A 16,639-nucleotide genomic window follows, 5' to 3' on the forward strand; every position below is an offset into this window, starting at 1 on the left:
ATTTACTCATGGCTTTTTGAGGGTCAAGCCCACACCTATCATGCATTACAGTGGCCCTAATACCATAAGGTTCCCAAATGTCTTTTTTTTGGTCGGGTTTTCTGGTTGGCACCAAATAAATGCATGCAAATTCTTCTGATTTTTTTTTTTTTTTACCTCAGAAGACTGTACTTTGAATATTCTTTTTCATGTAAAACTTGAATAATGAATGCATAACTTTTTACTGTATACATGGAGACAACAGGAAGCATGGTGCAAGGGTATAAGGTTTGCCTAGGGCACCTCATACTCTTGCACCAGAAACAGGTTCCAAGGGAGGGGGTGAAGACCTGAAAAGTAGAGGGGAGACAGTTTTAAAGTTTAGGTCGCTGGAAGGCCTGAGACAGAGATTGAATGAAGTGGGGGGGGGGGGGGGGGGGGAGGGGGGAGGGCAGCACAATAATTGTTCACACAGGGCAGCAAAACAGCTAGCACTGGCCCTGTCCAGAATTTCAGGACAGGTTGATCCAGTCCTGGTTTTATTCCCCCGCATTCAGGTACTTATAGTCTTGCTTTTCTTCAGGAATGCAATAGGGAAATCAGAATAAGTCCCAGCATGCAATGGAGTAAAACCAGGACTGGCTCAACCTGTCCTGAAAATCTGGAGCCAGTTGGCAATTTTAGATAGGAGGAAGATGCCGAGCACAGAGAGAAAATGACAGAAAAAAGTAAATGCCATCTTATGTGAGAGAAGAATATCATCTCACGTGGTTCTTGCTGCTTAAAGAAAATGTGTACAGACGAGCGACCTGAGAGCCTAAGACCCGGGTTGCCCAAACAGTGCCCTCTATCCTGAGCTCCCCGTTGCTCGATGTTTGCTTACCTCCTTCGAGTTCGCTGGCCAGAGATAATAAGGCCAACAATTCCAATGGCCACCAGGCCGGCAACCACCCCGAACACAACTAGCCAGACTGTGACTGGCTGCTCGGGAGGGGGTGCCAGCGTGGGAGGGACGCCCACAAACTCAAGAGTTTTGTCATCCAGCTGGAAAGCGTTGTTGATTCGTCCTCGAGACAATCTGTCACCCATCGCAAAAAAACAAACAAACAGAGAATAATATGAGAAATGTGAGAACACGGCCATTGCCCAAACCCTGCAGCAAGCTCTGACCTTCGATGGTGATCAATAAAGAGAAATCATTACACGCATGCCGTGGAAGGTTTTTTGCTTTGGCCAGAGTGCCGTGCAATGTTCCTCAGCAATTCCCATCAGTCTGACTTGGTGGAAAGTTGAGTCAGAGCAGTAGATTTGGGCAATCAGAAAGGTGACTTCTGGTTTCCTTTCAGAAATATGGATGAAAAGGAATATTTCCTAGTACCTTCCTATGCAGAATACACAGCGTTACCTCGAGAAGCTGAGCTCAGTGGCATATGGTGGCAACATATTGCTTCTGGTCAGTCTCTCATTGATCCCATATTTTAATGTCTCCTGGGGGATGTATCAAAATATAAATTCTGGTTTTATGTCGTGAGACAAAGGGTCACTAAACCCTTGGGGCCTCTGCTTCAGGCTACGCTTTCGTGGAGAACGGTAACAAAGCCCTTCGTCGGGGTTATGCTGTACCCAATGCTTTAGAGCTCGTCACCTTGTGGGCCCACCACTGAGGGTTCGCCGCAGAGGTAGACCCAAGGTAAGGAAAAGCAGGGAAGGCTAAACCTTGATATCCACACAAAGGTCTACTGAGAAATATCAGTGAGTGGAATATCTTCACAGACTATAAACAGCAAAAAGCAAACAAAATCATTTAAAAAGATGTCTTGATAAATTGTATTTTTAAATTATGTCATAAAGGTCCCTATAAGGCAGTGGTTCTCAACCTTTTTTCTATCAGGACACTCAAGAGACGACGCTCACATGCGTGACCACAGTGACCACATGACTATCATGGGACTAAATACAAGCATACGCTCTGCATCCTCAGGAGTTCCCCCGCTTCCTAACAATGGGGGCAGAGCAGAACTAGGACATTTCCTTGTACAAATTGCCATACACAAAAAGATATTCTGATTCTGGTGTCATCTCAATAACAGCACCACAAACTCCCTCTACTACCAGGTGCATTGTACAATAATACAAACAAACCCCACTCTGTACATGTCTCTCAAACCTGCCACACCTCAGCAGCACTAACTCCAAGAAAAGAAACAGCAATAGCCCTACCCATGAAAAGGCAGCAGTTCACCACCAGTTGCAATATAATACTGAGAAAATACAACAAATGAGGCTGATACAACCCTCTGGTAAAGTACCTCACCTCAGTCACATGCACACAGAACACAGACAGACCTGCCTTCACCCAATATAGAATAAAAGGCCACAAATTACAAATGCGGAAACAAAACCTGGAATGGAAACCCCAAGACCACCTTCTGCTTGCAGTGCAAAAGACTAGAAACAAAAATATATTTCCTCCTACACTAAGCAAAGTTCAAAGAGAGAAGAAATGCACATTCCCCAAACTGACATAGTATGGCCCTTGTACCCCGTCACTCCCCTCCATGCCCCCATCACCCCTCACTTCTCCCAACTACTCAATCATCCCTTCACATGCTCATATCCCTGTCCAACATTCGACACCCCCCACCCCACATCCTCTTCCCCTCTCTCCCTCTCTCCCCTGTTCAACTCTTTCTGCCCTTCCCTCTCCCCTTCCCTACCCAGAATACCTCATTCCTACACATTCCTGCTCTGCAGTCCCTGCTCCCCACTCCCCCACCCCAACTGCCCCACACCTCCAATCTCTCCACTTCCATCTCTCTTCTCTGCCCAGCAACCCCCAACCCCTCCCTCCTCCACCTCTCCCTAACCAGCAACCCCAACCTCCTTTCCCCCACACGACTCCCTATCTCCCCCATACCTTTCTGCCCAGTACATTTCCCCTGCCTCCTGGCTCCCAGCCAGCAGAAAAGACTTCAGTCCAATCCAGAGTCTTCCTCCCTCTTTATCAGCAGCAGATGAGGGCAAGAAGCATTGAGGAGAGGAAGACGAGGAGGCAGCAGCAGTGGATCTACAGAGCACGCACCTTTCTCCCTTATGCTCCCGCTTTCACATCCAGGCCCCCACGGGGTAAAGACAGCATCAGCAGCTTCACTGCCAGGCCAGGCAGAGGAAGGGAAAGTTGGGTGTCCTGCCGGGCCCATACGAACAGGAGTTGGTGATATCGCGCTCTGATCTAGGTTAAGGAGGAAGGAACAACATCCCACTGGGCCAGGTAGAAGAGAAGGAAGCAAGCGCAGCTTCCTGTCATACCCAATAAAGGAGAAATCAGCCAACTCCTGTCCAGACTGATGAGGAAAGAGCAGCCTTTTGCTGGGTCTGCGACACACACCTCCCGTGACCTCGCAACACACTAGTGTGTCCCGACACATCTACTGAGAACCACTGCTATAAGATATCTCATACATCAATTAATTCTATAGGAACAGCGCTGTTCCGTAAACAAAAAAAAAAAAAATCAGTCTACAGGCATTTACCTAGCAAATCAATCTGTCCTATAAGTCAACTCTAAGGGTAAAGAAAGTGATATTAGTCATGCAGCCTATCAACCACAAATTAATGCTTCAGGATACGACAGTGCAGAGCCCCAGGCATCTGAGGATGATCTGAAACCAGACAAAAAAAACCCCAGGGGAAGTCATTTTTAGCTGGCTGTGTGCAGCTAGACCTGAACTGCTGGAACTTTATTAAAGGCGACTGTCTCGGGTTCTCAGAGCCAGAGGTCTGACTCAAGTCTCCACCTTGCAAATCACAGCGGTCATTCACTCTCCTGAGGCTGCCTTGGGGAATAAGAGCGGGATACAACTTTCAAAGCTATTTAGGGGCCGATGTAATAAGACCCGCACTGAAATCTGCGCAGATTTTTTTGGCGCACGAGGCAAAAACCAGCGGAAGCCTGGGATATAATAACGGCCAAATATGCTAATTAGATACACGCATAGAATCTATGCACACCAAACATACGAGACATAATCCGCGTAGAACGCACGCTAATGGCTCTAGGCAGTAAAACGTGCAGACATCCGCGCAGAAACCCGTGTGGACACCCATCGGCGTGTGAACTCCTGCGAGTGATTTATGGGGAGAAAGCCTTTCTTTTTCAAAAACATGAATAAATTAGTTGTCCAGAAGCTGATGTGAAGGTGGATAGAGCAATATCTAACCACTTCATGATAGGACGCCGACCGCTGGCGAGAGCGTGAAATGCAGATTGGAGATTCTGCCTCACTGAGAAGCTGCCTTCTCTCTATCCATTCCCATCCGCCACGTGCCTGATCCACAAAAGCATCAAAAAAAACCTGTCTCCATACCAGCGTTTTCATTTACCTCCTGCCCTGACCCAGACGCTAAAAACCCGCACTAACCCAATCTCCCTGCCAGCACAACTCCCTGCTTTGCCTATAAATAGATAATCGCCTCCTTTGCGTGCCATTAGCCTGCACTCGCGCAGAAAAACTGCGGGTCTGTAAATGCGCGTTTTTCCTGCACACAAAATCCTTATTACATACCTGCATGGGGCTTTGTGTGGGAAAACACGCATACAAATGTGTGCATAGGCTCGCACAAACCCGCGGCAGCTTCTGTGCACCTTATTACATCGGCCCCTTAGGTAAATACCGAATCACCCAGGTCTTGAAAAATCACCTTCCTTCTATCTGGATAAAAGTCCGTGCGGGGTTGCACAGCGCAGGTACTCTTAGCCATACTGAGGGGAGGGGGAGATATTTTGGGGCAAGATCGGAAGGTGACCTGCGTAGATTGAATTTTCAATTCCACGTGCGTTGATTTCCCATTGAAATTTCGCCTGCTGAAAAACTGGGTGGCAAAGCCGGCCAGGGGGTGGGCATGGGGAGAGGGGGGGTAACTATGCACCCGTTGGCCATTTTCACAGAGAAAGGGGGCGTGGCCTTTTTCTTTGAAAATCCGGCACCGGGTTTGTATCCCCAGACTTTGCGCCTGAGTGGAGAGTTGGAAAGGCGTTGTCCCCCATTGTATTTGGGGGGGGGGGGAACGGGGCGGTGGTGACGCGGCGTTTAATCTTGCTGGAAACATTCTGGAGCACAGTAAAACGTTACCGGATCGCCTGTTCCACGTCAGCTCTGGGAACGATGCTGCTGAGGTTATTAGGCATGTGGACGAAAAAGTAAAAGGAGATTCTGGGCGTCTGGTCGTACACACGGACATCTTCATCCCTGCGGAGAGAAAAAAAAAAAAAAAAAGCAGGGAGAAATGTTTCCTTCTGTTAAAAAGCGTGGAAGTGTTGCTGAATTTATTTCAGGCCTCAGGATGCTGAGCATATTCCCATGTAAGGGAAGGAAATGGCCAAAGTGTAAGCATAGAGTAAGAAATGCACACAGAGGATCAGATCCCGTCCTCGAACATTTTGTCCGTGGGTTTGTGAATGGAGCTGAGCTTGGGCGGAAAACAAGACAGCGCAGAGAGCAACCCCCGCCTCCCACAGAAGATTTCTTTCCTACCACTTGCTCATGCCTAGCTCCGGGATAGAGCAGAAAGCAGTGCATTCGCACATAAAATGCTTCCAGAGACCTATTCATCACTGATACCTTTACAGGAAGATGGCTGCCGGAGCTGATGGGGAAAAAAAAAAAAAGAGTTCCTTTTGTTGTTAAACCTTTTCATTCCCCGGAGGAGACCACGGCCCGGGGTTCCCTGGAGGGCACATGCAGGCGTGACTGCGTGGCGTTCCTGTTCACGGCTGGGCACACCTCACCACCCAACCCAGGCTGCTACGGCTGGCAGGAGAACAGGCGGGGAGCGTGTCCTGCCGCTGCCAGCCCCTTTGCCCCATCTGAGCCGACTCCGCGAGCGTGTTTACAAATCGCAGGCCCCGGCACAAGTTGTCTGCCGATTTTGGGTGCTGCACGATAAAGCAGGCAGGAAGTGCCAGTTTGCGAACGATGCACACGTTTGCGGTGCTGGCACGGATGAAGCAGGGAGCTCAGTAATGGCGGCGGGACATGCTCACGCTGTGCATGTTAACTAAGGGAGGAAGGGAGGTTAAAAGTGTGCATGTTGTGGGCGATGGATGCTTTGGAGAAGGTCCAAAGGAGAGGGAGAAGAGGCAGAGAGTAGATGCTAAGGGAAGGGGGGGGGAGGTAGAAAACTGTAGGGGGGGCTGATACTAGGGAAGGGGAGATATTAGGGAAGGGAGGAAAAAGGGGATGGATGCTGGGGGAAAAGGGGGAAAACAGGGAGCAGATGCTGGAGAAGGCAGGAAAGAGGCAGGGACAGATGCTAGGAAAAAGGAGCAAAGAAGGGGGAGAATTAGGAGGTAGAGGCAAGAAGTAATGCTGGCAAGGGGGGGAAATGGCAGGGGCAGATGCTGGGGAAGGGAGGAAGAGACTGGAGTCAGATGTTGGGGAAGGGGACAAAAGGCAGGAAAGTCATAAGAACATGAGAAATGTCATTCTGGGTCAGACCAAGCCCAGCATCCTGCCTCTAATAATCCGGGTCACAAATACCTGGCAGATCCCATAAAGTCGATCTAATTCCTGTTACTCCTAGGGATAGCAATAGCTTTCCTTAGTCTATCTGGCTGGTAATGTGTTATGGATTTTCCCTCCAGAAACGTGTCCAAACTTCACCCTGCTATGCTTCTCGCTCTGACCATGTCCTCTGGCAATGATGTGAGGGGAAGAGGAAGAAAAATGTATTCAGGGGAAGGGAGAGGGTAAAGGGAGGGACAGATGAGGAAGCAAAGGAACGAAGGATTGGAGGAGGCAGGGCAAGAAAAGCAGAAGGATGCGAAAGAAGGCTTTATAGAGAAGGAGGTTTTATAGAGAAGGAGGTTTTATAGAGAAGGAGTGGAGGGAATGGGAGACATAAAAAAGGAATTGAAGGGTAGCAGAGAGAGTAAAATGAAATGAAAGGGGTAGGTGTGAGAGAGAGTTGAAAGGTGTGAGAAGGGCTAAGAGGAACAAAGGATAAGAGACGGCAATGAAGAGAAAAGAAAGATGAGAATGAAGGAGAAAGTTTGAGCTCCTGTCCCTGGTGGCAGCAATGGTGGATGGCAACGCAGCACATCATGAGCTCGCCTTCACAGTTATGCACACAATAGCAGTGCGCAGCATGCCCGCTCATCTTCAAAGAAAATGAGAGGGAATATTGGCACCACCTGCCCAAAACACCATTAGTTGTTAAGGCACCAGATAGTCCATTTGCCCGAAAGTGGACAACATATTTTGTTTTCTAATGCATGGATCTCGGAATACTGAAAATTTTTAGAGCAATTTTCACAAGTTCTTACTCAAATAAATGTGGATTTATCCATGTAAAAATCCGCTTTGAAAACTATTCCTCCCGCCCCGAGAATGCGGGTTAAAGTACAAAAATGCAGTACGACAGCGCGCATGCTTTCACCCACACCCACAGGGACAGGGTTGGGAAGGGCACATGTGGAGATGTCATTTGGAAATCCCTGTGAGTAATTTACCCCCATGCACTTTGCAGTTGTGCAAATATCCATGCTCTCTGTGTTCCCCTGAATTTTCAAAGGGAAACTCCATGGGGAGATTTCCTTAGAAAATTCAGTTGCAGACCGGGGGGGCGGGGGGGAGTTTGAAAGTTATTCCCTTTATTGGCACATCTGGAAATAAGAAAGGGATGCTGGAAAAATTATTTGTCAAGTCCAGGAGGCATTATGTACAAAAATAATATATAAATAAACCAGTCAGCTAGGAATACTGAAACAGCCGCTTTTCTCATGGAATTGGGAAAGCTCCTGGCTTTGGCTGCTCCATGCATCAGAACTCATACAACAATGCTTTTGTTAGCAGTATCCTGGGCCTGCTCCTCTGCAGTGTGAGAAGGGCAGCAACAAATACCATGGGAGCAAAAGGCAAAATACTGAAGACAACCACCGACAGCCAGTTTAACAACTTACTGAAAGATGACGGTCTGGTTCTTCACTTCTGTGAAATATTTCCTCATGGCATATGCAATTGTTGCCTTGAAATAGCTTACTTCATTCTCATCCCACGTAAACTGTGAAATTTACAACAAAATGTTATTAGTTTATTATGGATAATGACTCTGGTGTTAGGGTGACACAATACTAAAGCAAACAAATGCATAAGACCTACGGTAAAATAGAGAAATCGATCATTAGCTCCGGGGAGGTCAATCTTCAAAGCCATTTATGTGCGCCATGTGAAAGTTGCCCCTCCCTCCTCAATCTGGCTAAAAGTACGCCCAGCACTTCATAACACATACATACAAAACAGGAGGCAGGCTTTCATGCAAAGGCCTCGTAATGACTGTGATAAGCCAATCTTTCTTAGGAAACTATTCACACTTTGGACTTTATAGCAATAGAGCTACACTCAGAGAAGTGCAAAGTCTGCCCATTTCTCCCCCTCACGGGAACACCAGCACGCGGCACACAGGAAAATGTTGTGTCACGGGCCCTTTTCACACATGTAGCAGTGCACTGACAAGCAGCTGCATACGCTGGGGTGGGGTGTCAATTCACTCAAATTTAGGACTTAGAAAGATTTCAAGCAGAAAGTTACTTGTTGACTTCGGCAAATAAAAAAAACAACCACATTAGAACATAAGAACTTAAGAGCATAAGAACGTGCCATACTGGGTCAGACTAAGGGTCCATCAAGCCTAGGATCCTGTCTCCAACAGTGGCCAATCCAGGTCACAAGTACCTGGAATGTACCCAAACATTAAATAGATCCCAAGCTACTATTCCTTATTTATTAATAGCAGTTTATGGACTTTTCTTCAACTTATGCAAAACATTTTTAAACCAGTTACACTAACTGCTGTAACCACATCCTCTGGCAATGAATTACGCATTGAGTGAAAAAGAATTTTCTTTTATTTGTTTTAAATGAGCTTCTTGCTAACTTCATGGAGTGCCCCTAGTTCTTTTATTGTCTGAGAGAGTAAATAACTGATTTCCATTTACCTGTTCAAGAGCCTTTCATGATTTTGTAGACCTCTATCATATCCCCCCTCAGCCGTCTCTTATCCAAGCTAAACAGGCCTAACCTCTTTAGCCTTTCCTCATAGGGGAGCCATCCCATCCCCTTTACCATTTTGGTCACCCTTCCTATACTTTCTCCAGTGCAACTATATCTTATATATGTTAAGAGAGGCCATTAGGGCCGGCCCAGTGATTCGAGGCAGTGCCATGTGCAAGGACTTGGGCCGAATTCCTGGGTCATGTCTTCCACTCCCCGAATTGGCCAAGGCTGTGAGTGCTGCTTCTGCAGCATTCACAGTGCCTGCACATTACTCTGTTATCCTAGACTATCAGTGGAACTGTGCATGGACAGGATATGCTATCTGCTTAGTATAATATACAGTAAGGACAAATATAAAAATAGACAACTATTTTTGGCAGTAAGCAAGAGAGTAAGTGTTTATGGGCATATCCGCTGGCACATTAAGAGGGTATTAATGCAGTATCTATACCAGTAGCTCCTCCCCTTTTGTATTCTATTTTCAAGCTTTGACAAATATTTTCTTTTCCCTTCTAATACCTCCTAAATATTTGTTTTTATACTACAATACAATTTGATTTTTTCCCACTTCACCCTTCAAAGGCCAAACAGAATGTTGACCCATATGTACCATGTGGCAGTGTACACATCCAGCAGTAGGGAGCAAAGGGATGAGGTAAGCACAGTCTAAGTCTATAGTCTTTCTGCTATAGCCCTGCAAATTACAAGTTCACCGACAGCACAGTTATGTGCAGTTTATGTCAGATTGTAAAGCATTTTCATGAACTGTACTCTGGGACCCAGTTTGAAAGGAGACGCAGGTTCTGGAGGGCAGTCTGGGGAGCTCATTTGCCTCCTACCTGAGCTTCCCCCTGAATCTGTGCTGTGGGTGCTGCAGTCTCCCGGGGCACTGAGGGTCATAGGACAACACACACTGGGTTTGGTGTGCTGCTTGCCGATTCGGCCAAAGCACTAACCCTGCTACCTGGGTTCTTCAGGCAGACGCCAAAGAACACATACTGAGCTGTAGGTAGTAAGCAGAATGGTATTTGCATTTCCATTGTTTATAGATTTGTTATTATTATTATTAGTAGTAGTAGTAATAATATTACTATTGTTGGTGTGGTCAATGCATTTCATGAAAAATTATGTAATTATATTTGGAAATGTATTGCATCTAGCTCTTACTCACCGCATTGTCTCCAAATGCTGATTTCAGACTAATTCGCACTTTGATTGAGTAGTCAGAATCTGAGCAAATGAGGAAGACAGCATGAGAAAGGTTTGAAAATGTAACAAAGCATCTGTGCGCAGAAGTGGTACAAAACACTGTCTGGTTTCTTGTTTTAGCTCTCTGGTAAGGGCTGTTCCTCAGTTCAACTATGAAGGAATGGAACCAGCCTCTCTCAAACTGCAGTCAAATATCCCAGGCACTCCAGGAAGTAAAGATATTATGAGCCATGCAATACACTGTGGTGAAACTATAGTTTATGCTATTATTTTCTTCAATTAGCAATGGCATGTTATCAGCTGCCTTCCTACAGTCCTCTTTCAACTGGGGGGTTGACCAGAGTACAGCAAGACCTCTGGTTAATCTTTACTTTGTTTCTAGGTATTCACAACACCTGACACAACAGAAACTGATCTCCCAGTACGGTAGTATCACTCAGGGCAGGCTTTTGGATTATGCAACCTGTGCGGCTGAACAAGGCGTCATTCTTGAGGGGGTGTCGCCATGCTGGCACCTCATCCCCCCCCCCCCATACCCTTTCACATCATGTAGGCAGAGGGGGGAGACAGATCAGGTTGGGGGGATAATGGTGCTGGGTAAAGGGTGGGGAGAGAGAGGAGTGGATGCTGGATAAGGGAGGGAGAAAGGAGGATGCTGTGCTGGAGCCATCACTACTACTGGAGTCAGGAGAACCAGAGCTGCCATCACTAAGGGGGGTGGGGCAGAGGGGCACCAATTTCAGTTTTCACACAAGGTGCCAGTTAACCTAGAGCTAGCCCTAGCACCACTGTTTGATTTATTTGCGTGTTTTATAATCCAAACATGTAAATTAGATTACGCCCTTGGAATACCACATTAGTCTGGACCAGGTCACAGTACAACAGCTCTTCCATTTTGGAAAAGAACACGAACTGAGGGAGAGTTCTTGATTCGTAAATACAAGAATACATACATGGACTCCATTCTGTATTCCAAAAGGTCTGCCTTTTGTTTGCTGTATTATTCTTGATAAGCCACTGATACAAGGGCTCAAAGTAGTTCAGCAGAGGTTTCGAATCCATTCGTGTTCCTCCTGTGATAATTTCCAGTGCTTCAGGCCATGGTTTGGATCTTCCCAGTTCGAGCATAGCACTGCACACAGCAAAATATGTGCGTCAGAGATTAGAAGCTTTGCAAATGTTTTATCGCATATTCATTCCACTAACGACTTTGGATCTGTGCACATACCAACTCATATGTTGTTGGGGTTTGGGTTTTTATTTTTGCATAAATAAGGAATTAATTTAATTGTAATGTAATGTAATTGTAACGCATTCATATGCAGAAAATCTTAATTTATTCTTTAATTTGAGACTTGTTCTATTTGCTCTCCACCGTGTAACCCTTGAAACAATAAGCATTTACCTCATAGGGTAAGTGAGAGGATAATTTTCCAAAGGATTGTGCTCGTGAACTCAGCAGATAGCCCAGGGGATGGCTGCCTAGATCCATTAGGCCAAAAAATGCCACATGCAGAGCTGCTAAGCCTAGCCCCCTCGTTTCGCCAGCTGCCTGTAAAGCAGGTGCTCCCGGGGCAGGTGTTTGGATCAGGGGAATAAACGGCGCACGTATAATTGATTTTTCAAATACGAGTGCCTAGCTTATCCCATAAAATGCCAGGCAAAGTTCTAGCAGGGGCAAAGTACCTAGCCACGTTTCATACCCCCATGATTTTAGCGAATTTTCAGAGATATTACCTGGATACAAAAGTACCTGGGTGCACCTTTGCTATTATGCAGTTTAGTGCAAATGGAAAGGCCAAATTCAGGCCCATTAATGTCAGAAGCGAAAGCCATGCGAGATGGATGTTTCAAGCACGTGATAGTCATACGTGAAGGAGGTCATTGCAACAGCACCGGCTGACACAATGCGTGCCTAATTCAAATCTCATTAGAACATTAGCAAGCAACGGTTCCGCTTATTAAGAAGGGGCTACAGAAACAGGAGCCCACCGTTAAGTCCTGCAGCCCATCTGACGTGGTTTTTAAATTGATCCTCACAGATACGCATTTGCCATACGTATCAAGGACACAGCCTGCCACTTAACACTCAAACACTGCAAAGCACTCTGGGATTTCATTACCGGAGCTTGCTCCCTGCCTCCGTAGAATTTGTAATGTCACATGTGTAAAGTGGGCCGCTGTGATTAGCAGCCTTGCAAAGCGATTCCTGAAACTGAAATTGATAGATGGTCCTCGTGTAATACCTGCATTAAAAAAAAAAAAAAAAAGCCCAGCGTACTTTATCTCCATTAATACATAACAGTAAATCAGAAACAACCTACAAGAAGCATGTTACAGGGCATCAAGAATGAGCTCAGGTGTGTTTAAAATTAAAATTGTTAACTCTTCACCCCATGTCCTTTCGCCACTCTATGCTCATGCGTTGACTTGCTTCCTGCGTTCTCTTAGTCACTGGTACAACATTTGTCTTGAAGCTTTCTGCAAGGGGCAGAAGGGTATACACACACACAGTTGCCGTGGTTCCAGAAAGAACCATTTGTTCATTGTATCCTTTGACTGGTCAAGTCCCGTGCTAATGACTGAAACCTGTTACAGCCCCAAATCACGTACACACTGAAGTTGGGTCACCCTTCTTTAATCTCCCCTAACAACAACATAAAGCCTGGTGCCTGATGGTGAAGAAGTCGGTGGTGGTGGCTGCGCCTACGTACCTAATGAAAGAGTAATCATTGGCCACGTGAAAGAGAGCCGCAGGATCGCAATAAGTTTCATCATGAGGCAGCGGTTCCAGCACGCCAACGATGTCCCGTCTGGGGAAAACCAGAAACAGTCGTCAGCCTCCATGGGAACTCAATAAACCAAACCAACCAGAAGGCCGCATATGTAAATCAGGAAAAGAATTTGGGTTGTTGCTAACCAACCACTCTTTTCTCAAACAAGCTGTGTTGTTTTCAGGTGGTAATAATTTTCATTGGGGACCAACATAATCCAATCCAATCCAGCTTTATTTACAAACCACTAGTCCAACAAGACTGATCCGAAGATAGCGTTCTACATGTTCTTTGGAGCCCACAAAAGGCCCCTTCTGCAGATGTGCCCTATCTGAAGTGATCTCTGAGGTCTGGAGAACATCATTAGGGCTGGCCCAATAAAAGGCATCATGACACAGCCTGCTGAGAAGGTTGCAGGGCTTTTTCCAGACCAATATAGCAACAGCATTTCTAAAAGAAAGGCAAACAGTAACTACGCTGAGCCTATCAGAGCTCAAATTTAAACTTTCTCATTAGCTTTGGTCTGGCACGTAACAAGATACTGCAAGTGACAAGCAAGCATACAAAAGAGCCACTTCTATTTGCATGCACATCTCAGGAAAACTTTTATACATCCCAAATTGCTTACATACTAATTCTGTTTAACATAAACTTTCTCTTATCTAATTCTGTTGTGATGTCGGGGTCATGGTATAGGATCTCTTCCAGTGAAAAAAATCTTGAAGTCTCCCTTGACAGTTCTCATAGCTATTTTTTTTAGGACAGAAGCAGTAAGACACCCGCATCATGTTTGCTGTAAGGAATACAAAGGACCAGTTTAAGGCTATAATAATCGATGTGATTGCATTGGGCCCCACTGTTCCTGAGGACCCCGGGCAGGCCGACTGGGAGCGGGAATGAGATACTCCCAACGCTTCCTGCATTGCTTTTGCCCGCATCACTGTTTTTATTGCTACTTCTGCCCTTGTTTTTCTGCCCCGCAGCAGGAGCAGAACAGCGGGACACCTGCTCTGCAAGGAAACGAGCTGAAGTACACTGCAAAGTGAAGGAGGGAATTTTCTATTTGTTTGGCACAAAAGAATGGATGTAATTATACATTTCTTAGCATGCGAGCGTGTGAATGAAGAGAGGGGGGGGAGGAGGGAGAAAGGGGGCAGGGCTTCAAATTTAGGGTTGCATTGAGCTCAAGAGTTTCTTAAACCGGGCCTGGAATGCAGCGTCTTCTGCCACTTAACGCTCTAAAAAGCACGGAGAAAGGAAGAGGCACTGCAGCCTCCTTGCACGTGCCAACATTTTTTGCACCATTTCATAGGCTTACTTCATGGTAGATTATGGATTGTTCAGCAATTGCCCTTAATGTTATTGTGACATTGTTGTATCATTTATTGGATTTGTGATTATTCTTGGAATTTGTATCTTTATATTGAAATTTTGTTAATAAAGCTTTAATAAAAAAAAAAAAAAGCTTACTTCATATCCCACCACTTTTTTGTCCACTGTTCTTTGGGAATTTCCCCACTAAATATCTTCCATCTCCATTCCTCCAGCATGTAGGTGAAAGGCAGAGTTGCGACAATGGTCAGGGCTTGTCTGAACAAGAAGTTGATATTCGTCTCTATAAAAAGAAAGTCTTTTATGATTATTATTCAAATAAATAATGAGGTCCATATTCAGCCAGTGTACGGCTCTGCTAGTTAGCCAGATAAACTGAATATCCCCGGCTATCTCAGAGATAGGTGGATAAGTTTATCCGGCTATTTTTAGGGCAGGTCTGCAGCATGACCAGAGTTAACCAGATAACTTATCCAGCTAACTCAGTTCCTCCCCGGAACCCTTCTGGCCCACCCCTCACTTATGCAACCAAATTCTAGCTGGACACATAGTTATCGGCTAAATGTGTTTCAATATGGACTTCAGTGTTTCTCGGCATGCAAGAACATGTACGTAACTGGCACAGGCATCACATTTTCTCCTAATAGCTTTCTGTGAAAGATACTGACTTTCCATTTAAGGAGGGTTGTTTTCTAAGATCACGAATAGGGCTGAAGTCCGTACGTACAAAGCAGATGCGGGACTTCAGCCCTAATTTGAAAAGCTGATTTCTGAGCGTAAGCCAGCTCTGAAAGTGAGCGGGACCGTGTGCAGCTTAGTGCGGTAGAGGCAGTGCTTGCTTATACCTACTGGAAAGCTGGGGTACAGGCCCACATGAAATTTTATGTGTGTACTTTCAAAAATCTAAAATATGGCATGTAAATTATGCCCCCCCCCCCCCCCCCCCCCCCCCCGGGAAGGCTTCTGAATGCACTTCTGTGAGTATAACCCCGGGGGCATTTTCAAAATGCCTATCTACATGCATAAAGCTATGTTTTACATGAGTAAAGGCTTTTGAACATTTATTCCCCCCCCCCCTCCAAAAAAAAGTCCTTTTGATGAACTCTAAACCCACAAAGTACTGTGGAGTTGCCTGTAGTTGGCATTTGAAGAAGGCACTTTAATGGTTCCGAAAGCTCAGGCACGAGAACAATTTTAGATAATTCTTAATAATAAAAGGTACAACAACTAGGGATGTGCCATTGTTTTAATACAATGGCGTTTGTTGTTTCATTTTGTGTCTTTTTCCATCCGAAATGACACAAAAAAAAAAAAAAAGAAATGCTATTTTGTTTTCTTTTTGTCATTGTAGTGCGTGCTAATTTTAGCATGCAAAATGTATTCATTGCATGCTAAAACTATTTAGCATGAGCTTAAACAAAAACCAGAACTTAAACAGTCACAAACAGAAAAAAAAACAAGAGGTTCCTATTCAGCTGCTGTGTGTCTCAGCTGGTTAGCCAGATAAACCTATCTGGTTAACTTAACCTGTATATTCAGTGGCTAACTCAGCTCTTCCCAGTTATGCCTTCACCCCATCCACCACTTAGTTGGCTATTTAGCTGGGTAAATAGTTAACCAGTTAAGTGGTGGCCGCTGATCTCAAGCACATAGTCAGCTGCCACCACATAGCCAGATAAGCTGAAACTTATCCGGCTAAGTGGCACTGAATACAGACCTCCTAATAAATGGAAAACTAAACTAAAAGAAAAGACTTTTCCTTGCACACCCCTAATAACAACCTGCAAAGAATCCAATTTTCTTTCTTCTATTAACCCAATGCGATTAGTCCAATGTGATTAATCTGTGCTTTAATCCGAGTCTACACATGACCCCTACCGTTATCTTCCTGAAACGTAGGCTCCAGCAGGTCAAGAGATTTTAAATGCTTTGGAGTAGCTGCCGAAAGGGACATGATTTCTCCCACCGCCTCATGGAAGCCTTCGTTTGCCCCACTTCGTAGTAAATAACTCAAGTTTGAGTAGGCCATGTCATATTGAATGTGCCCCAGCTCGTGATGCACAGTCAAGAAGTCCTCCATATTCACCTTAGTGCACATCTTTATCCTGCATGCAAACACAGCAGAGAAAAAAACAGGACACAAACTGGATAATACACACGTGACTACAAAATGAGGTGAAAACAAAAGCTGGTTTCAACCAAACATTCATCTATTTTTGTCTGATCATTTTTTTCTTCCAAATTAATTCTGAACTATGCATTTGAAATGAAGCGATATAGACTGGACAGAAT

General features: G+C 45.3%; 1 protein-coding gene across 2 annotated transcripts in view; it reads right to left on the reverse strand.

Annotated features, from left to right (window-relative positions):
• The window catches only part of ACE2 (angiotensin I converting enzyme 2), a 77,948-nt gene that overhangs the window by 3,502 nt on the left and 57,807 nt on the right, over positions 1 to 16,639 (reverse strand). For both annotated transcript variants that reach the window (XM_029603226.1, XM_029603227.1), the window contains exons 9-17: positions 16,226 to 16,452; positions 14,486 to 14,630; positions 12,956 to 13,054; positions 12,365 to 12,487; positions 11,195 to 11,373; positions 10,204 to 10,262; positions 7,940 to 8,040; positions 5,112 to 5,228; positions 863 to 1,057 (exon numbers count right to left, since the gene is read on the reverse strand). In XM_029603226.1, coding sequence (XP_029459086.1) covers positions 863 to 1,057; positions 5,112 to 5,228; positions 7,940 to 8,040; positions 10,204 to 10,262; positions 11,195 to 11,373; positions 12,365 to 12,487; positions 12,956 to 13,054; positions 14,486 to 14,630; positions 16,226 to 16,452 — 1,245 coding nt within the window. The remainder of the gene's footprint in view (positions 1 to 862; positions 1,058 to 5,111; positions 5,229 to 7,939; positions 8,041 to 10,203; positions 10,263 to 11,194; positions 11,374 to 12,364; positions 12,488 to 12,955; positions 13,055 to 14,485; positions 14,631 to 16,225; positions 16,453 to 16,639) is intronic.

This window comes from Rhinatrema bivittatum, chromosome 5 (assembly GCF_901001135.1).
Source record: "Rhinatrema bivittatum chromosome 5, aRhiBiv1.1, whole genome shotgun sequence".
Classification (NCBI taxonomy): Eukaryota; Metazoa; Chordata; class Amphibia; order Gymnophiona; family Rhinatrematidae; genus Rhinatrema; species Rhinatrema bivittatum.